This window comes from Lynx canadensis, chromosome B3 (genome assembly GCF_007474595.2).
Source record: "Lynx canadensis isolate LIC74 chromosome B3, mLynCan4.pri.v2, whole genome shotgun sequence".
In the NCBI taxonomy this organism is placed as follows: Eukaryota; Metazoa; Chordata; class Mammalia; order Carnivora; family Felidae; genus Lynx; species Lynx canadensis.
Genome location: NC_044308.2, coordinates 41,843,721 through 41,866,109, shown reverse-complemented (window position 1 = coordinate 41,866,109; position 22,389 = coordinate 41,843,721). Strand labels below are relative to the sequence as shown.

The window sequence follows — 22,389 nt, the reverse complement described above, 5'->3', positions numbered from 1 at the left end:
TGTCCACTGAGAACAGATCAGTTTGGAGGGTGTGCAAGATGCTGCCACCTTCACGCAGCTAGAGGACAGTGTTTGGGTTTTGACTGCAGTTAAAGTTATTGGACCAAAATGACAAACTGTCATGGGAAAGAGATGACAAGTTATTATAAATAACGAAAAAGAAAAACCCAGTTTAAAAGGGCCTTGCGGGGAAACCCATTTGTTAACACTGATGGGATTTTCTTAATTCTTTCTGTAATCTTGCTGTTGGCCAGCATGCTGTACTGATTAGCTGAGTGGATGGGAAGGGGCAGCCAGGTGTTCAGGGAGCAGTAGGAACAGATAGGACATTTTCTGTAAGGCTGAAGTGGGGGCTTTGAGCTCATTTGCCACTAGTGGCTGCCAGTCCCGGAGACGTAAAGAGTGAAAAGCAAAGGTGTGCGGGGAACTCAACCAGCCCGTGTTCCCAGGTGACTCCCGACCGTGTAGAACAGGAGGTCTTGTCACACTCTCGTCAGTTACATAGAGGATTCCTATCACAGCAGTGAATGTATCTGATCGAGGTATTTGAAAGCATTCCATTATCTTTTTTGTCTGTGCTTCCTAAGTAAACAGTCACATGACTTGTTTTGAAAGCACGATCATCTTTAATAATTTTTCCATCAAACAGAAGTAGCAATTAAAAGATCGTTTCAGTGGTGGTCCTTTTTATCAGGAAAAAGATAAAATAAAACAAATAAAACAACAGCTACCGTGGGAAAACCACTCCTAAGATACGAATCGTGCAAGCTCGGGCCCTTTCTAATGGATGCTGCATGAACATGCAGTTATTACCTGGGTACAAAGAGTGGTCCCTCCCCAAGTTGGAGGCAAAACCATTTGGCACTCCTTTCTCTCCATCATCCATTTTGACTGTTTACTGTTTGCCTAGGGCTTTCAGGGGAACGAGGCCAGCTGTCCAGGTTTGGGATCTTGGCAGGTCTAGTTATTCTAAGAATCTTCCCATTTATAAATTCTCATTTATAGTAACAGTGGTGGTCCTAAAGACAACCCAGCCATGTGGCCTCTAAAAGAAAAGCTGATTTGGCTCTTATACAGTTGAGTGTTTGGGTACAGGCTAAGGTCTCCCCCAAGGCACTTCTCAGTTCAATACCAGAAGCAAACTGGTAGCAGCCAAACTATTCCACTCAGGCTTCCAATTGGCAAGAAAATGCTTCCCTGGTGTTGTGTGTGTTCTTGGTGTTGGCCTCCTTTTTTCCCTCAAGTATATTTAAATTATATGCAAAATGTCCACTCCTTTAAAAAATATTTCCAAAGTTGTTTTTTTTTTTTTTTAAGTGTCTGATGCGATACGACCTTGTTTTTAACAGCAAGCATTCGGCAGGACTTTGGGTAACACAGAACAAAGCACAATTTCTAAATGGAAAAATGGCACCATGAGTTGTGATCTGGTTTTTGTAGCCAGTTGTGGGAAAGGTGACCCCTGTGTTTATCAGCTCTTAGCAAGGCAGTCCCTTAAAGGAGGTTTACACAGAGGGAGGCGGACACCAGGGCAGGGACCTTTGGACCATCTCCTATGGATACCCTCAGCTACCTCACCTTCAAGCTCATGGGGGAAGGGGCCATAGGGCTGCAGGGATGTAATTCACAAATGGCAAGTAAAAGGACGACAGACCAAAACATTTTTTCTCTGGGCACCATGTGCCCCACAACCCGTCAGAGAGAAGGTTGGCCAAGATGCGGCATGAGGGAGGCAGGGTTTCTCCATGGAGGAGACTAAGAGAATAAGGAAGAGAGAAAGTCAGCACCTTCTTAAGAAATGTTTAATTTGGAACTGTAGCACGTCTAGGCTACAGGACCAAGAGAGCTGAGGTTCCTCCGTAAGTAACGAATAGAAAACTGATTGATACCTGGAGAAAGGCAGCAAATTCTCTGTGGTCAGAAAGTGCAGGGCACTGACCAGAACCCCAGATTGCCCATCTCCTTTGGGGGGGTTGAGGCAGAAGCTGGAAGCAATGCCAGTCGGTATCATGTGTTACTTGAAACTTCATTCATCATTGGTGTATTATGGGTTTTATTTATAGTTATTTTAGGCTGTCATCAGAAGTGGCAGTTAGACCCTTTCTCCAAATGATGAGTGGAAAATGGTTCAGAGAGGGAAAACAGACTAGCTTAGCACCAAGTCTAAAAAGAACAGTTTTTAAAACCACAGAACACGAAGGTAGTAAGAGAAGTCACCATGAAATTAATTGTTAGGAATTGTTGAGCATTTGCTATGAGTCAGTTGTGCTCTACATGTATTTATAATGTACTTATAACAACCCTATGAGGTAGGAGGGAAGGCAGGTTCAGAAAACGAATTGCTCCAAAGGTTATGTCCTCAGAATGCCTGAAAGGCCAAAAGGCAAAATACAAACTGAGTAAAAACCTCCCCTTTCCCTTCCCTTCTCTTCTCCCCCTTCGTACCCCAGTAGAACCTCAAGCTCCTGAGACACATTAGATCAATCAGAACAAGACAAGAGCCTCACATGTTCTTCTGAGCACAGGAAGCAGGCATCAAGAGAGCCAGCCCAAAACGTGGCCTTTCCCCAGAGGCACTTCCCCAGACCTCCAACTGTTTAAAAGAGAAGCTCTGCAGGAGATCACCAAACAGGAAAAATACCAGCAAAAGTGTGCTTGGGCCTTTCCCAAAGCTACCAGAAAGTCAAGAGGAGGATAGGTCTATCCTCTGCTAGGGCTTAGTGGACAGTCCAGGAGGGACAGCTCCTGAGGGCTGGCGGTGAGCTGGCCAGTGCTTTCTTTACAGTGAAGGGGAGCAGGGAAAAGGGCACACTGTACAGAGGATGAGAAGACAGATTCAGCAATCATTTAAGCAGAGCAGATTCTCTGTTGGCACATCTGGTGCTCTTTTCACCAGCACTGCGTTGCTAAGAGCCTCTTTGCAAAATGCTGGAAATGCCATTTGCATCCGTATGTGCATGAGTAGATGTCACACCAAACTACGGATGCAGGTTGAGGGGTGAAGGCAGAGCACACAAATAACAACCCATGGCCTTGAACGGGGCAGGAGCCAGTGTATAGATGTGTGTTTCTTCCTCCCGGAGGAACCCAGACCGGACAGTTACTGATGTAGACGCTTACTCCATGCATTTCTCCTTCCCCAACCATGTAAATTGCCCTCTGGCTGAACTCTAGAACTTGGAAGACTCGTTTTGAATGGATACATTCATTCAGCAAACATTTATCATGTAGTCTACGCTGCCTGATTGTATACTCGAGAGACCACATTAGTGAAATAAAACACAGTCCGTGTCCTGGAGGAAATGTCAGGCGGGTAGGCTTCAGTTAACTGGGGTCTGTTTCCCGTAGCCCAGGCTAGCATTTCCCGTGGAGTAGCCCACTTCCATTAGAAATGAGACCTATTGAAACACAATCTGCATCTTGAACCAGATCATCAGGTGATTCTGAGCAAGGGCTGCCCGTTTATTAGCCTGTTTAATGAAAGCCTTTTCTTAAGTTCCCTGTGCCCTGGGTCTCGGGGTTCTTCAGGCTCTCCTTGTAGCGGCTTCACGTGACTGTCCTCATTGCCCGCCATCCCCCAGCTACAGCGGGATTTGTTCTGTTGACAAATCCTGCAATTTCGTTGTGATCCTTTTATGTAGGAAGATCCTCTGAAGACCAAGCCACTTTGTTTCTTTCCTTTTCGGCAAACACGCTTGAGCATGCGCCCTCCTCCTCTTGTAGCTCTCACCGCCCTTCCCCCAGATGCCGTCACAGGTGCTGGTGAGAGCCAAGCAGACGGCAGCATGGACAGGGACACTTAGGCATTTCCGAGTGTCCTTGGCTTGGGGAGAATCCCACCTTGTAGGCTAGAAGTTGTGTGTGGTATGAAGAAGTGCCCGGTGTTGATGTTTATGTCCAGCAGGAGAGAAAAGATGGGCATTTAGTCTTAGGGATAAAGCTGGCCTACAATGTCTAGACGTTAGCCCTCTGTCCCTGTTGTCATTGCGTTCGGCTTTATTAAGCCTTTCTTGGGAAACTAGTACTTTTTAGTCAGAGCAAGTGTCTCCCAGACAGGAGGCTCTCTGCCATGTTCGTTTGAAAACATCAAGATGTTACGGAAAGAAAAACAAAAATTCATCAGCAGGCATTATACCAGTTGCCACTGCAAGAAAAATCTGTGGGTGTCAAAAATATTTCCAAGCTGAATATCTATTTCAAGCATGTGTTCTACAAAAAAACTTCACGGCAGCAGGAGACGTGGTAGAGGCCTTTAAAATTAGTTTTAATAGGATGATTCTGTAAGATCTAGCCACGGCTTAGAGTTAGCACTTAATTGGAAGAAAACTCCATTTTTGTGGATCCCAAAATTTGAGAAAGCAGAAATCGGATGGGGTACTTCACACTGTGCATGGACTCACCTTGGAGGCCGCCTAAGATCAGGATCTGGGACCCATGCAGAAGCCACCATGGGCTTCTGTTTCCCCTGCCACAGTGGAGGGGGCTCCCTTGGGGCTCAAGAATTATGTGATTTCCCTGGTGCTTTAATCTGTTAGATACTTGAGTTTCTTTTGTAGAATGAATCTCCAAAAAAGTTCTTAATTCGAGGTCACTGACTAGATAACTACTGATATCAGAGCCTAATGCAATTTCTTTGGGGCCTACGTATGATAGTACCTTTTATGCCAGTGTCTTACGATGAGTTGTTTTTCTGTTTCAGTAAATAAATGTTATACTCCACCATTACTCCCTTACTCCAAAATGAATCCACTGCAACTGAACCCACTTCTGTCCTGAATGCTCCTAGAGCAAGACTTGGTCAGATAAGAAAGAATGTATGGCTTCTCAGAACTTCTAAAATGCTGGCGTCGTTCTCTGGATTCACCAGACGTGCACTGAAATGTTATTTTGATAACATGACTTGTAAAAAATAAAAATGAGCTTGGAATCTCTCATAGTTCAAGATGTGGTCATAAAGAATGGGGAACGGAAAAAAATTATACCTATGTATCCATCCTGTCTGATGTTCCATATGGGACCATTAGCGACCAACTTTGAGCCTCTGGCACGAAGTTAGTCATCACTGATGCCCAGAGGGGTGACCAGGCTAGTAAGAACAGATCCTCATGGAGTCCGAGAGATGGAGAATCTTAATTGCAGCCCTATGACCTCATCCCAACACTCTAGCTCCCTGAGTCTGCTTTCTCACTGTGAATATGAGAATGAATATAACTACAGTGTAAGATTTGTTTTCCTCTTTCTCAGAATTAAACAAGCATTGGAAGTGGAAATGCCTAACAAAACATTTGCCACATGGTAGGCACTCTTAAAGACGTTTTGCTGTTGCACAGCATTGCAGATACACCTGATGATGCTGCATTGCACACTTAAAATTGGTTCAGAGGGTGAATGGCATGTATATTTTAACACACAAAGAAAACTATTGCTATACCTGACCCTCACTGCAGTGCCTGAAAGGTACCAGCCACACCTTTAACTTTCCTTAACCAAAGGGGGGCTTAACCGTACTCAGGTGCACAGAACATTAGTGGTGAGCGGACCACGGAGGGCATCCAGCGTGACCACCCCAAATTGTGAGACTGCATCCCAGCCAGCCTGGGATCAAGGTCCTTATGCTTGCCCCACTTACCAGAGCTTCTCTTCGGCTACCGGGGCTGTGCTGGCCTGGTGCTGGTGAACTTAGAGCAGGGCCCTCCTAGCTTCATAACACCTGCACGGTCATGGCCGGAGGTCTTCCCCAGGTGGAGCCGGGCCTCACATTCCCGGGGAGCTGAACAAGCTCCACCTCGGTGTCATGTCACCTGGATTTCTTTCCCCCCTTTGGTGAGCTGTGGCTAGTAAGTAACTCCTTCTGCTCAGCCGCAGGAGATGCAAATACGGTTTTGCTTTTGTTTTTACCCAAGAAAAATAAGGCTTTTCACAACTCCTAGCCACCTCATCATTGTTTCAACCCGTTTTTGAGCCCTAAGGTCTGGAAGAGGATTCCACCACCCACTCTTGAGAATTGATTACCGGTTATTTAAATTTCGGTTGTTGATGCTAATGGAGCAATTTGAGCGTAGTTTACTCACAGTGAATTTACATCCTGTTAAAGATTCTGGTCTGGAAAAATAGTCTTAGAATTTCCTGATTTGAAATTTGTGTAGAATGTCCATGCTAGCAGCTTGTACCTTTTAGATTCGGGGAAGGGGGGAGGCAGCAGATGGAGATTTGGGGCAGCTTAGGCCTACCTGCCCTGGGTGTGGTTTGTCAGCCAAAAGACATAAATGGATGAAGAGCCAGGTGATGGAGCAGTAAGTAGTTGGGCAAAAAAGCGCCCTTTGTGGATGTGAATGGCATGTGACGCCATTTTCTTTTGTTATAGCAAGCAGATGAGACCCTGGATTTTGAAGAACAGATTTTGGAAGCTGCTAAATCCATTGCCGCTGCCACGAGTGCCCTGGTCAAATCGGCCTCGGCAGCCCAGAGGGAGCTGGTGGCCCAAGGAAAGGTGGGTAAACCCCTCTGGCCACGTGCTGGAACATTGCCACAGCAAGAGCCTCTGAGGGCTGAGGGAAAGATGTGAACGCTCGTGGCCCGCACTGAGGAAACCAGTGCTGCGCCCTCCCTCACCGAACGGCTCGTCTTTGCCCCATCTGACTGAAAACTCTGTTCGCTTAAGCCTGACCTCCAGAAGGACGGGTTTGGCTGCTGGGCCTCTCATCTGCTTCTCGTTAAGGAAAGCGTCCCATTCCAGACAGTGATCAGGGCCTGAACAAGACGTTTATATTCCCACTGTAGATTAAGCTATTTAGAGATGTGAACTGTCATATTTTCCTAGCGGATGGCTGGAGGAGCACCGTGGTCGGGGACTTTCTATAATACAGTTTCCACCTCCAACGTCTCAATCCATCTTGGAGGACTGCTGAGCTAAATGCCGTCCAACTCTGCAGTTAGCATTTTCCTGAGCCCATTGATCAAAAAGGCCAGTCTGGTTTCAAATCTGAGATTCCTTTTATCTGCTTCATCCCTAGTAACCCATTCTATCCGCATTAACATGAAAGCATAGTTCTGTTTCAGTGACCCAAAGGATTATTAGTATATTAGAGTACTCCTGGATATAAGAGGGTCTTACAGTTTAGAATACTCCTGGTGTTGTTCCCATACAACATGGAATGACTCTATCCAAATCGCACCTTGCAGAGAGCCTCTCAAATATAGAGGCACTACAGAAATCCTGTCAGGTTGTGGGTTTGGGAAATTTGGTCACCATCGTTTTCAATTATTTCTGCCTGATATTAAAAGGCCTTTGCCATCAGTGTATAGGTAGATGGATACGATTGCACCTTGACCTGAGAAAACTTGTAATATAGACAGGAAGTTAGGTCCAACGAGTGGCCATCTGTCTTCCTCCACGAAGTGTCTTGTGAGCTAAGCCTTGTCGTAGTCCAGACCACAGACTTCGGCTCCTCTTTCTAAACCATCGTGTGTTCTATTGCTCATTATTGACATATGTATTTCTCTCCAGCCAGCATGTGGTCTGTCCCTTTGTGCTTTTCCCTTATGCTCTGTAGATATAGCAGAGTGTTGACCTTATTTAATCAAGTACTTGTTGACCCATCAATATGTAAAGACTAAAAACGGATCAATTTTAAGATTTTAGGAATATCTTACCTACAAATTTCAGTCTCTTGATAAAGGGCTGACCGTGCACCAGATTGCTAGGTACTAAGAGAACCTAACTTGTTGACACATTGAGAAAGTTGGTAAAGGAGGCACCCCTGGACTTGAGTAAACTATAGGCTTACAGACAGGACCTTGGGGTTTTATCTGATGTTCACCAAGCCCTGGTATGGTGCCTAATAATCGCTGGCAGATCCCTAATTTCGTATTCAAATTGAGGTTTGAGAACTCCTCTCTGACCTCTCCAGGCACCTCCCGCCATGTAAAGGTATGTAAAGGTCTCCTCCCATAGCCATTCCCTCTACATCTGGACAGAAAATGTTTCACTTCTTCGTATAATTTCTAAATCAAAGCAGAGATCATCTTACATCTAGCTTCCTACTTCTCTCCCCACCCCTGACAAAATAGTCTGTATTTCCTTAAGACCAAGGTCTGCACTCCACCATACTAAAGGAAAGGCACTATTTTTCCCCCCCATCATCTGCCAGAAAGTCACAGCATGGCCTGAGGGTCAATGATCAGGAGAGATGTAAGTTTGCCTTGGCCCTTGAAAGAAGAGGGCTCAGTGGCTCCCATGTTTGAAATGGAGAAAGGTCAGCAGAGGAAATAAGCATGTAAGGACAGCCCCAGTCCATCAATCCTGAGCAGTTTTCCCAGAAACTAAAAGGAGACCCTTCTGAGCATTTCAGATTAAGTCACTGTGGCGCCGTGGACCGCAGGCAGTCTCAGAATGGCAGAATCCCACATGAGAAAGGGTGTTCCCTTCTCACGCCGGTGGTGCTGTGTGTCTGAGGAGATATCCTTCTCTCCAGTTCCAGAGCAGGGTAGAGTCTGAGGGGCTGCAGATGACCCTGCACCTTCCGGCTCTCATTACGGATTTCTACGCTCTCTAGGTGGGCTCTATCCCCGCCAATGCTGCGGATGACGGACAGTGGTCGCAGGGGCTGATTTCTGCCGTGAGTCACCTTCTCCTTCCTTCCCATTTGCTTTTTGGGTCCCCTGAGGGAGTTTTGGGCCTTGGGTCACTTCTCTGTCAACTGTCCCCAGGCCCGGATGGTGGCAGCTGCAACCAGCAGTCTCTGTGAGGCGGCCAATGCCTCTGTTCAGGGACATGCCAGTGAAGAGAAGCTCATCTCATCCGCCAAGCAGGTCGCTGCTTCCACAGCTCAGCTGCTCGTGGCCTGCAAGGTGAAGGCCGACCAGGATTCAGAGGCCATGAGGCGGCTACAGGTAATGGTCACTGATGCTGGTGGGAAAATACTCCTGTTGGAGCGGGTAAGTGTCGCCAACGGGGACAGTCTCACTTCCTTGGCATGACCCACCAGGCCTTCCATCAGCTAACGCTGTCCTACTTTTGTCATTTTTACCACGTACGGCCATGCATCCTACAGCTGCTGCCCCAGCAGACTGACATTGTCCATGTGTGCCTTCTGGTCTCATGAGTTGGGGCCCTCTCTCACCCAGAATGTCCCGGCCCCTCCCCACCAGCCCAACCTGCTTGTTCTTCATGACTCCTCACTAGAGTCCCCTCTTCTAGAAAGCCCTCCCTGACCTCCTGCATGTCAGGCAGTCATTCCCTCCTCTATCCTGCCAGAGCCCCTGGCCAGACCACTCTTGGGGTTCCTGTCACCTGATACCACCGTATTTATTTTTATATCTGTCTTTCGGGAGGCTGTGAACTCCTTAGGCACAGGCACCACATCTTTATCATTGCATCTGTCACACCCGAGATGGTGCCTATTCAAGAGGGGGCCCTCCTCCACCGTTGGCAAAAGAAAGCAGAGAAAGGACTGAGGCATTTATATGAGACTGTGGCTAAGGTTTCCCAGAGCCCAAAGAACATGGTTATTATGTAGGTTATAATCCAGTCTCTCCCAGTGCATATACGTTTTCCTGATTGTTTTAATTACAGAAGTGTTTTAAACACAGCGAAGGAAATGGTTGAATGAAAAAAATCACATAGCCTCGACATCTTCCCATGTCAAATGTTATCATTTTTTTCTCTTCCTGTTTTATGTCTATACAAAATAGTTGTGTCTACTTGTAATCATAGCAAGAGACATTCTGCTTTTTTTCACGTAACATTTTATCATACGTGTCTTTTTGAAGACAAGGCGTCATAATTTCTCTATGCAAAGCTAACTGGTCCATTCTTCATGAGTCTCATTTTTAATGATTGCATGATATTACATCAACTGATTATGCCAGAATTTCCTTATGCCTTGGACGTTTTGTTTCCAGTTTCCTAGATTTTCCAGGTATTTAGAATATAGACTATTTCTGTTGCTGAAAAAAAATGTTTACACGTCGTGAATAAACTCATAAATGGCAGAAGTATGAGAACAATTTCACCAAAACCCAGAACTTTAATTTTATTTTGCAAGTCCTAACATGTATTTCTGTTGTTGGGTTCTCCTGAGTCTCTCTCTCACCCACCTCCCCTTACCTTCATCTGACCCCTGGGCTAAACCCAGGGGGGGAAATGGGGAGCGTCATGTTGATGAACATGTGGTTTGTGGGTTTGGGGGACACTTCTGGGGAAAACATCCTGAGTTAAGAGAGACCTGGGTTCAAGTCCTGCCTCTGCCATGTATGAAGTATGTGATCTTAACACAGATGACTCAAAACCTTTCAGGCCTTGGTTTGCCTCAGCTATAAAATGTGGATAGAGATACCTCACTGGCTCTTAGGAAGGTCAAGAGATGTGAATGTGCTTTTCCAACCCCCAAGGACTTACACAGACAGAGCACAGCATCACTCTCTTTGTCATCATTGCTGATTTAACTGGATGCTGCAGTGTCCTATCTGAGTCCCTTGCAGTGACCCAGAGGTCCCGTGGGGCTAGACTGATCTGTAGTCAAATCCCATCTCTGTAACATACTAGCTGCAGGGTCTGAGGTAAGTTACTCGACCCCATTTCCTGCCTCAGAAAAGTGCACTGATGACCTCTAAACTCAGAAAGCTATTTTGAGACCAGGTTTGTCATATATATTAATTGGCTTCCCCTTCTCTTCTTGTGCAAAAGCCCTCGTAGTCCCTGTTGGTGACTTGAGATCACCAGCCAGATGAGCTAATTCGCTTTGAGAAAAACTCAACTTTCTGATGGCTAATCCCCACACACAAGCCCTTGACTCAGAGGCGGCCTGGGCAAGGAATATGGGAGTCTTAATGCAGCTTTGACCACCCTTCGAAGAAAATTCCAAACCTCAGGGGGCAGAGGGCAAGTCCCCAGGGCCATGCTTCATGAGCATTAAGAGTAAGCCAGTATGACTTCACATCAAAAAGCTTTTCTTTACCTGTCTCTAGCAATTGCCCCATCCTTGAGCACTTGGCATAAAGCCCAGCTGTGACTCGGAAAATATACCTGTTGAGGCCCTAGTTACTGTGGGGCTCCCAGCCTTCCCATGCAGGGATAGGTTGTGCTTTCCTAGCCCATCATTCCCTCAAGAAGCATTCAGCGAGTGCCACCCCTGGGCATCCAGTGTGCCAAGTACTAGGGATGCAGAGAGAACTGTCACAGCCCCTGCCCCCAAGTGACTCACTGTCCAGGAAGGGAGAGGCAACCCCAAGTGTGGAAATGGCCACAAAGAAGCGAGTGCAGAGCACGCAGGGAGCACTGTGAGTAGGTGTTGGTAAGGCCAAGGCAGATGGGAAGAGTGCTATCTGAACCACATCTTTGAGTTTTTTAAATTGGATGGGGCAGCGGGAGATAGTTTTCTAGACCAAGGAGATGACCACTGGGCATGCTTCTATTAACACGTTTCACATTGCTACCATCATTTGTGTACATAATTTTAATTCTCCCTCAAAAGTATGTGTTCTGGGGCACCCGGGTGGCTCAGTCGGTTGAGCGGCCAACTTTGGCTCAGGTCATGATCTCACAGCTCATGAGTTCGAGCCCCGTGTCGGGCTCTGTGCTGACGGCTCGGAGCCTGGAGCCTGCTTCAGGTTCTGTGTCTCCCTCTCTCTCAGCCCCTAACCCACTTGCATTCTGTCTCTGTCTCTCTCAAAAATAAATAAACATTAAAAAAAATTTTTTTTAATAGTAAAAGATAAAAAAAAGTATGTGTTCTTCGGGAGCCAGGAACTATATCTCATTTATCTGTGAATGAGCGAAGGTTAGGTAGGTGCCAGCATTGGTAGAATCGTTGGACAGCTGGACAGACAGATGGATACTTGCTAAAGAGAAATTCTGTGTTATAATTGGATGATAAGCCATTCATAATCCCATGAATTGTACTCTCATGTCTATTCTTGGTGAATCCAAATTGGCTGTTTCTAATGATATAATGTGTGCTTTTCCCCCCTCTCCAGGCAGCAGGAAATGCTGTGAAAAGAGCCTCAGATAATCTTGTTCGTGCAGCCCAGAAGGCAGCATTTGGCAAAGCTGACGATGACGATGTTGTAGTGAAAACAAAGTTTGTAGGGGGCATTGCTCAGGTTTGTGATTAAATCTAGACAGTGTTTACTCCCGAGATGGGCCTTTTGTTATTACAGAGACTCAAAGTAACAATGACTTCAACAGGATGGAAGTGTATTTCTCCTTTGGGAAACAATTGTGGGTGTAGGCAATCTGTGGATGGTGTGCTGGTTCCTTTGTGTGTCATCCCCAGGATCCATCTACCTTATTCCCCCCACCTTCCCTGAGATGTTGCCTTGGCCATTTGCTCCAAAATGGGTCAGTAACCACCCTCGCCCCCAGCCATCAGAAAGGGAGAAAGAAGGGACCACAGGACCCTGAAGTTGCGTCCCTTGCTCCCGCTCACATACCATTGGTCAGCCTTTAGTCACATGGCCAACCAACCCGGTGCAAAGGATTCTGGAAAATGTAGTATTCTTTTCTGAGTACCCCTGTGGCTAGGTAAAAATCAGGGATTCTGTTACAGAAAGGGGGAAGAAGAGAGAGTGAAAGGCAGTAGTATTATCATTTAAATAAAATGACGAATTTGGAGATACTACCCACTTCACATATTTGGCCCTACAGAGAGAATGAACGATAACCCCTTCCCACAACTTTTATAAGAGCAGCTAGGCTTCAGACTCACACAGGATTGCATTCTTGTGCATGGTAGTGAGGAGCAAACTTCAGGAAATCAGGCCTGCCGTTTAGGATATGTGCTAATACAAATCCATTATACATGATCGGTTTTCTTATCAATGCCCAGAAGTTACTCATCCCCATGCCTTCCTCAGCTCTTCCCAAACCACTCCCAGTAGACATACACTGGGTGCATTTTTATCAGCATCGATTTCTTGATGCGCTAGTTCCATGAGAAGTTCCATGAGGAAAAGTGACTGATCAGATAAGGTGGGAAAGACTGCCCTCTATACCTCCACCTTGGACTAGCACATTGATGGTTAGTAGAGGCTCTGAAAGGGCCCACAGGAAAGTACGCTGTTTGGCTTTCTTGAACACTTACTTACCTTTTTCACCTGTTATCTATTAAGTGATACTCCTCAGATCATATCTTAGAAATATGAAACAAATATATGAAAGCTGTCAATTGGTTAAGGACTCCAGCTTTAGCTTCAGCATCACTTGGCCAAGTCCTGCTCCACTAGCTGGGTGTTAAGGAAGGTAGACCCACATCTCTCAGTTTCTAGTTACTCATTGGAAAAATGGGACATTCAATAAGGACTTCACCGTGTTGTCACGAGGATGATGGGATGCTCCATGCAAAGTGTTTACACAGCATCTGGTGCATAGTAGGGATGCAGTAGATGTTTGCTGTTAAATCATTGGCCAGAAGCCACTTAATTTTCTTGGGTCATTTGGATCTCAAAAACCGAACTGTGGCCCATAGGCTGGTCTCCAGCACTAAGATACTTAGTACCATTGTATGGCTGTGTGCAGCAGAAGCTATGGGAACTTATGAGACAAGCAGTAGAGTTGGGAGGGCAGTTTCCTGGAGAGGTCTAGATCCATCCAGCTTGTCATTTTTCCTTCTAGATCATTGCCGCCCAGGAAGAGATGTTGAAAAAAGAACGAGAACTGGAAGAAGCGAGGAAAAAACTGGCCCAGATCCGCCAACAGCAGTATAAATTCCTACCCACTGAGCTGCGGGAGGATGAAGGCTAAGGCCAGAGCCAAGATGGCGTGCCCCAGGGAACGACTTTGCAACAAATAGTGTTCCTGAGAAGCTGGGACTTACCTGGAAACTGCCTGCCTCCCCTGGGGCCAACGCAGAGCCCTGAGTGCTCATTCTCACGTCTCTGTCCTGTCGGGCACCGGCTGCATGATCGTGATGTCACACGGTACAGTGTCCCACCCACAGCTCCTTCGCCACCTCCCCTCATGCCTCACCGTATCTCAGGAGAGAGGGGCGCACGTTTCGTGAACTGTTACCAAAAAAAAGAGAAGTCAGTATTATGTCGTTCTCAGACACTTTTGCTTTTGTTGGTCCTTCTCTAGGCCTGCTCCTGGGCCTTCTGTGAAATCTTAAGAGGAAACAAAAATAATGGCTTGGGGGAAAGCATTGATATCCTAGAGATTATTCTCCCTCTCAGGAGAAGATGGAGGTTGGAGTTGGACATGGCTAATAAAAGCTAGAAACGTAAACCAGTGTGGACTCCAGGAGGGCCACTGCCGTCCTTCTGTATCTCAAGCACTGGCTCACCCAGAGGATGGAGAATTCCTGCTCCCATTTGCACGCTTTCTTGCCTCAGTGTGTAAGCTCCTTGTACAATCTAGACCCGTCTTGTATTCTGTGGCCCAAAAAAACTGAACGATTATTTTTTTCCTCCGTAATCCAAAGGGCAGAAGTATGGGGGACTGTCAGGGCTCGGTGAGCAGAGGCTGGAATAAAATGTGTGGGCTCCTTACTCTGCAGAGACTTTTTCAGTTCATACAAGTCCCATGGCCTCTGATGACAAACCCATGTCCTCCGATGACAGTCCGCTCAACACCCCCTCCGGAGCGTCCGAGGTGGGGATTCAGCTAGAATAAAGCACTCCCTTGGTGACTGCCAGGTCCTACCCGGGGTCCTCTGCTCTCAAAATGGTTAGATTTCAGAACTGCAAGGCATCTGTTTCAAACTCTGTCCCCTGCCCTCCATCCCAAGGTGCAAATTTGTTCTGTGTCTTAATATTCTTACAATCTAGATGCAAACTAAAATCAGTGTGAACCTTTAACAAGTAGACTTGCTCACTCTCGCATCTTTCAAGGGAAGGTATATGGTACATCCAGAGTCCATCTTCCTGATGCTGCACCTCCCAAATGTCGTATTATTTTCCCTTCTCTCTTTTTTTGCTCTCCTTTCAGATCCCTTTCTTTAAAAGGGCATTTTAAGGCCTTGAATTTACCTTTAATCTGAGTCTTTAATCAGAACAGTACATGAAGGACGAATGACTCATGGAATAGATCCGAACGCCAGGTAGCAAGCGTCCGTGAGAGAATTCATGAGGGGAAGACGATGGTAACGGACGTCCATGGGTTTCAAAGCTGATAACTGGACGCTTGGGTCCTCAAAAGGCATCACTTTTAGACCTTGCCCCCTGGTCCTGCTTTAATAGACTCTAGCCTGTGGCATAATTTTAAAATTTAATTAAACCTCTGACCGTTGCCCATATTTATTAGAGGCTTGTAAGCGCTATACATCAAATTTGTTTCCAGACAAGTGGAAAGTTAGAGGAAATACAGTACAAATTAAAAGCGGAGAGAGTGTAGGGCACTGGGGGGATGTGGGTACCAGCTCTGAAGAGGAGGGAGCAACAGAGCCCTGGCCTCTCAGGAAGAAGCTCACACACTCTTGGTTCTCCCTGAGTGTAGCTAGTACAGCTCTTCCTCCCTGCCCTGGGCTGTACCCTCTCAGACCTCAGGATGAAAACTGAGGGCCCCCTGGACTTGGCAGGGGTGAGGGTTCTCCCCGAGAGATGTTCCCTGGACAGGCACAGGGTGCTTTCTGAGACTCTTAATCAGACCCAAAGGCTCAGAGTCAAGGTGTGTTAATGGCCTCATGTAGCAGGACCCAGGGAGCCCCTCCATGGCCCACCCTCCCCATATTTTCTTCCAGGCTGTTTGGTTCCCTCTCCTCTTCCCACCTGTCCTCTGTCACATCCTGGCGTCCCAGGAGTGAGGCAAGGGCAGACAGGGAGTTCTCTGTCCCTGCCTCAGTCATTGAAAACCTCTATTGCGTTCGATACAGAAAACCCTTCAGAGAGAGGCAGCGAAGAGGCCTGTCCTTTACAACTAGAGAGAACAGGCATGAAACCAAGCTTGTTCTTGTATGACCTATAGAAATACACTCTTGTCTCAAGTGTTCTGCTGCTAGGAGCTTTGGGGAAGTTGGTTCCCAGTTATCATTATCACCGGGCGTGGTGCTGGTTTTTCACCTGTCCCTTCCTCGTCCACACTGCAGACGTGTGTGTGTGCATGACCTCGTGGCTGCCTTCATCTCTTCCCATTTCATCAAATGGTTGAAAGACTGTGCTTCAGGAGTTATTTAGTAGGCTCTACAGCACATGACCCCAAATGGCATTGAGGGGGCTTCTGGTTCTTCTTCAAAAGGAGCTAAGGCAGATATGACTTGTGTTTGGGGTGTGAGCCTTCATTGAGGAGCCTCTAACAAGAAGATGGTTTCAGGGTAAAAATGGTCCCAGGCCTGGAGCATAGAAATGCTTCTGTCCCTGTGAAGGGAAAGCAGGTGTGTGCCCCATGAGGGGAACTGGCACTGGGCTTCGAAGCTTTCAGCTGATCTTTGTGCCCCAAAATTTCTATTTCAGAAGGTCAAAAAAGGAACCTGAACTGGACTTAAGAACTGCTCGTTGATTTGGGAGTTCGGATTTTGTTTGATTCTGCCTTTCAAAAGTCTTGGAGTGTAAGGATGCTTAAAGCCACATTCAGTTAAGCAGCCAGCCCTTATTTAGACTGGCGGTGCCCCAGCAGGTCAGTGTGAGCAGAACCTTGAGTCCTGGGCGGTTGTGCAGTCAGGTGTCATGGGGACCCCAGGCCACCTACTGAGGAGCCACGTGGTCTTGAAGGATGAGCCACCTGAACCACTGCAAATGCTTTATCACAAATACCCTTAGGGCTTCTCAGAGGCTTGCCCTGTGTGTTTTCTGGGTGTTTCATCAGGCTGTGAGTTTCTAGTAACCAAAGCCTATTCTAAGTTTATCAATGTATTAGTACCAAATTTCACCATCCCCCAAGACAATGAACCCCACCACCAAAGTAATCCCAAGGCCGAAACCTCATGCAGGAACCAGGCTGCAGGACGATGGTGGTAAGCAAGCTGTGGTCTCCACTCCCCGGGGACTTGAGGACCTCCCACTGATAGGCCACCTCCTCCTCCTCCTCAGCATTGAACCCTCACATCTTCCCAAGCTCTGAGGTTCTGGGTCATGGCAGAGCCTCAAGGGATTCTGGCTTTGAGACCCCAGGACAGACTATGAGCATGTTCAGTTTTCAGACTCATGGAGGAAGTGTCCCCGCTGCTGACCAAGGGAGTAGCCACCTCTGAGACCCTTAGGGGAACCCAAGGAGTTGGGGGCATATGTCCCCTTCAGGCTAAGAGGCAAATAGAATTCAGAAACCCAAAGATCCTAACAGCTGTGCTAGGGGTTCGGGTTCCAACTCCCCAAGGTCTCTTCCAGGTGCTGGCCTCCCCAGTAGGGGGCCTCAGGAGAAAGGTGTCTTTGTCCACAAGCAAGGTTCTGCCACCTTTAAAAGTCCCTGAGATGACAACTCCGTCTTTCTGAGCGTCTACTTGGTATGTTTATGGTCATTAGGAACAGGCATGTGATAGAGCTTCTGGTGACTCTAAAAAAACACAGTGAAGGGACATTTCTGTACAAGAGGTTGGGATTTGGCCTTCCTCTGGGCCCCGCTCGGCCTTCCCGTAAGCGTCGGCCTCTCCTTGTTCCACAGTGCATGAGTGTGGGTCTCCCTCCACCACCTTCCCACCTGGCTGCAAAATCTAGGAGCAAACAGGAAAATTAAGCTCTGCCCTATGTCATAATGTCTTTATTGATCTGGTCGCATAAATTATTTTTTTTTTAATTCACCAGAAATAAACTTTTAAAGGAATGAGCCTGTGTGAAAATGTCCTGGGAAACGGAAGGAAGGTGGGGGAGAGGGAGGAGGATGTGTCCTTTTTTTATGGGCGAGAAATTCTACCTTGAGTACAACCCCGCAGTTAACCAGGCGTGTGTGTGTGACAGGAACGAAGTTCGTGTGTGTGTGTGTGTGTGTGTGTGTGTGTGTGTGTGTGTGTGACAGAGGCAAAGCCACAGGGACCACTGTCTATGTAGCTTTGCTGGCTCTGGAGGAAATTCAGAGAAATAGACCGTAAGTAGGAAGATGATTATTTTCCTCTGAAAGAAGCAGGCCCCGTGGACAAGCAGCTCGGAGCTCAGTGACCATGGTGTGGTACCCAGCTGACCCTGCGTTACTCTCCGACCCTGAGGGGCACCTGACCCAGGAAGATGAGCTTCCCCTCTGACAGCTGAGGCTGAAATGCAACCCACAGGGATTGCACCTTCTCCTCTGTGTTGGGGGGCGGGGGGAGTGCAGATGGCTTGGCAGCATCCTTGTGGGGGGAAGCCGCACTCCGAAAACTGTGAGGCATTTCTACTCTGCAAGAGGGCGATGTCAGAGAATCACCACGGCAACGGAGAGTGTGCCCGCTATGTCTCACAACTAAGAGGATTATTTCCCTCCCTGAAATGGTGATGGAGGATCTCTAGGCAAACTGGTGAGTTGTTTCTATCTTTGACTTGACGGAAATGGGGCTCAGACTGCAGATGGCCTGAGGTGCAGTCCAGGAGGGAGCGAGGGGAGCCAGTGTTCCTGTGGCCCCCTACGTTTCCTGCCTCCATAGCAGTGGGGAAGGTGCTGTGGCCGTTTGGCGGAGGGGCACAGCATTGGGAGGCGAGGGGTTGGAGGCCGGCTATAGGAATTCACATCCTCTGTGCAGCTAAATCAGGCTGGCCCACAAAGACCTGAGTGCCCCATCGCCCGCTCTGGGAAGGACACTGGAGACCGTAGAGAAGGTCACCAACACTTGAGCCAGGGCCCTGAGCAAAGAGGGCAGAGCCCTGGAGTTGAGAAAAGCCTCACGAAGAGGGCATTCGGCCTGACTCCTAACGGATAGGAGTTTTCCTGGTAGAGAAGAGGCAGGGGTTAGCATTCCACGCACTAGGGACCACCCCATGCAGAGGCCTGGTTTCTGAAGGATGGATCGCTTAGGGGAACAAGGAGGAAGTCGGGGCTTGGGGCGTACGGCCCAGAGAGGAGGGCGGCCAGGAACACCGCACAAGGGCCGCTGCATCTGGCTGGGGCACTGGGATTGTTATCAGATGAATCCCTCTGCAGGAAGCTCAGAGAACTCGTGATCGAAGCGTGGAGATGTACTGACAGAGGTCAGCCGCTCAGGAGTGCGTCGGGGCCCAGGCTGTTGTGCCAGAAAACTTGAGAGCAAGGAAAGAGGGTGTGAGCCGAGAGCCTCTCCGGCAGGAGATACCACAACAGGAGGGACTGACTTAGAGGGAAGCGGATAGAACGCTCATGTCTAGATAGCTACTTTATTGTACACTTAGCACATGCCGGGAATGAAACTTATTACCCTCTGGAATCCCTACCACATCCACACAGAGCACGACACAGAGGCACTCCTTTATTATTTTAGAGATGATAGGGCTGAGGCACAGAGAGGTTAGGTCACATAGCCGAGGCCACACAGCTGGCAGAACTGGGATCTCCCAACCGCTGTGCTCAGATCACGCAGCTTGTGAGTGGCAAAGCAGACACTCACACTCGTTTGTTTCCAAAGCTCATGCTTGTGACCAACAGTATATGGAGGACCTGGCAGGCTGGGTAGAAATTAGGCAGAGGCAGGGGGAAGGAACCTCAAGGGCAGAGAGAACCCCGTATGCATGTGGCAGAGCCAGAGACATGCTGGAGGGGCTGCTGGGCAATTCAGGACAGGAGAGGATGGCAAGTCCTCAAGTGTGTGGAGGCAGGGGGCATCCCAGGAGTCACTGAGTGCCTAAGGAGCTTGTTCTTTAAGGTGCAGGTTCCCGAGAGCCAGCCTTGGCTTTACTCCCACCTGGCATCTCCAAAATCCTGGTCTGGGGTCTCTCTCTCTCAGACCACAGCTCTTTTCTGAGTCTAAAGCCCCATGCTGGGGCACCTGTGTGGCTCAGTCGGTGAAGCATCCGGTTCTTGATACTGGCTCAGGTCATGATCTCACAGTCCGTGGGATCAAGCCCCGAGTCAGGCTCTGCGCTGACAGCACAGAATCCGCTTGGGATTCTCTCTCTCTCCCTTTCTTGACTCCTTCCCCGCTTGCTATCTCTCAAGTTTTAAAAAATCGTTTAAATAGGGGCACCTGGGTGGTTCAGTCGGTTAAGCATCCCACCTTTGGCTCAGGTCATGATCTCACAGTTCATGAGTTCAAGCCCCACATCAGGCTCTGTGCTGACAGCTCGGAGCCTGGAACCTGCTTCCAATTCTGTGTCCTCCTCTCTCTCTCTGTCCCTCCCCTGCGTGTGCTCACTCTCTCTCTCTCTCTCTCTCAAAAATAAACATTAAAAAAATAAAATTAGTTTAAATCTCCAGTGCTCAAGAATGTCTCATGGTGGAGAGCAATGCAACTGTGGGTTTTTATTTGAACATTGTCTGCAATCACAGGGTGTGATTGCAGCAGTTTCGCTAACTGAACCTCCCGAATGAGAAGCCCAGCCCCGGGTCCTCCGTACTGGCTGGCCTGGAAACGGGAACAGAAATGCCCTGTGGGGCTGGCACCTGAGAGGGACAGTAATGGGGCCCCAGCACTTGGGGCCACAAGAAGAGCTTCCTGTCTGCTTGGGCTTCTCTTCGCTCTATGTCTTATTTTTAGAAAGAGAAGTTTGATTCTGTGAAGCCCAGAACCGAATGTTGAGACATGCTTTCTGTGCTCACCAGAGGGCAAACAGCCTAGGTCTCGGGGCACCCCAGAGTGAGAAGGGGTTCCGACTGTATTCTTGGCACCCTGAAATAGGACGTTCAGAGGGATCAGGGAGGGAGAGGCAGATGGGTTCTGGGCATGAGGAAAGGTAGAAAGAGAATAAAGGCACAGTCCTTCCCTCCACAGATGTCAGACCTGCCGGGAGAAGGCAGTCTCCTTCCAGGGAGGTGAGGACGACACACGTTGCTAGCCCTTGGGCCGAAGGCTGGGAGGGTGCAGGGACTGGGTTCTGGAGGGGCCAGGAAGCCATTAGGCTGGGCAAGTGGGAGGAGTAGGCAGAACATTGGGGGGCCTAAGCCTGCAGACGAGGGAGGGAGACGGGAGGAGAGGGTGGACCCTGAAGAGGCCCAACACTGCAGGGTAAGTAGAGGCAGAGGCCTCGGTGTGGCACGCTTCTGCCCCTCACAGGCTGTTCCCAGGTTACAGGGAGGAAGGCCCTCTGCACCCTTACGGCCCTAGTTTATTGTGCATCCTGGCTGGTGTTGACCCCAGGGGGCAGTGTGGTTCCACGGGACACCAACCAGGCATTCTTGTTTTCCCTGAGGGAAAAGGGGCTTTCCTCCGGCAAATACTTTTAAGAAACAGAGTATTAAACAAGCGAGTGCCTTAAGAAGCCTCTGTGAGATGTCTTCAGGCCTGCGAGATACTCGGGGACGCTGGGTATCTCCAAAGGAGCGTATGATACATTTGGCCTTAAGGCACTTTTCTTTTCATTCCAGTGCACTTGGAGGGACAAATGTCCCATGCAGCATAGCTAGGGACGCTCTGCTCAAGGATCCGTGGGGAATGACTGCCCCCCCTCCTCACTTGTCACATGTGGCACACCCTGTCTAACATTACTAGGTAATATTTCGTCTGTGCAGCAACCTCATGTAGGTCCTAGGCGGGGATCACATCTTGGCACGTAGCTGCCCCGGCTCCTAAAACCGAGCTGTGGATATGTGAGATATTTCCTAAAGACTGATGACCCGGGTGATAAACTTGAGACCATGTTGTTTGCACCAGTGTTTACGACCTGGGGATCAGCTGTTTTGGACTCTGGCTGATTTGAACTCAAATAGGCCAAAGAAAAAAAAATTTGTTCCCAAACGGTGCCTACACATGATAGCCACCCCCTTCCTTTCCCCACTGCCTCCCAGGGCCCCACCGTGCCACAGGGCAGCATTATGGTTAAAACGGTTTCTCTGAAAATTGCTCTCCTAGGGTTCCCTTCCTAACACAGCTGCATGGAAACATCTTGACCCTAAATATCCTGAAACCTCCTGGTAATGCTCCCCCAACATGTGGCAAAATCCAGAGGATGGTCTCAGGCCGGAGGGGGTTGTTAATGAAACATTGAAAGGACTTCGGATGCTGTGAGTTGATCCCTACAAAATGGTGCCCATGGCCCAAATCCCAGTGCAATGCAGAGGCCATCTGGAAGAAAGGGGAAAAGCTGGGGTGGGAGGAAGGGGTTTCTTAAGTTTTCTCCAGCAGCTCCATTGCCTCAAAAGGGCACCTGAAATTCAATTCCCCAATCCATCCTTTTTTTTTTTTTTTTTTTTTGCCACAGAAGGCAGCACAGTGAAGTGAAAAGAACACACACGGGGGCTCTGGACTATAGGTTGACCTAGTTTTAAGCACATCATGTTGCTTCCAAGCCCACGGGGATATACATTGGATGGACCTTGCCCTTTCTCTCCCCAGCATTTGTTTTCCCCCAATGGGGCTACAGCAACATTTGGGGCCAGTGGACCCTAGTCAGGGTTGGGCATGACTGGTCCAAGGACACCACTCCAAGGTT

The 22,389-nt window shown here is 48.3% G+C and overlaps 1 protein-coding gene across 4 annotated transcripts in view; it reads left to right on the top strand.

Moving 5' to 3' along the window:
* The window catches only part of TLN2 (talin 2), a 439,345-nt gene extending 421,659 nt beyond the window's left edge, over nt 1–17,686 (top strand). For 3 of the 4 annotated variants that reach the window (XM_030318033.1, XM_030318031.1, XM_030318032.1), the window contains 5 exons: nt 6,365–6,490; nt 8,556–8,618; nt 8,710–8,937; nt 11,977–12,102; nt 13,613–17,686. In XM_030318033.1, the coding sequence (XP_030173893.1) occupies nt 6,365–6,490; nt 8,556–8,618; nt 8,710–8,937; nt 11,977–12,102; nt 13,613–13,741 (672 nt within the window). In that variant the 3' untranslated portion in view covers nt 13,742–17,686. The remainder of the gene's footprint in view (nt 1–6,364; nt 6,491–8,555; nt 8,619–8,709; nt 8,938–11,976; nt 12,103–13,612) is intronic. The other variant, XM_030318034.1, reaches the window with a different exon arrangement.
* The last annotated feature ends 4,703 nt before the right edge of the window (nt 17,687–22,389 follow it).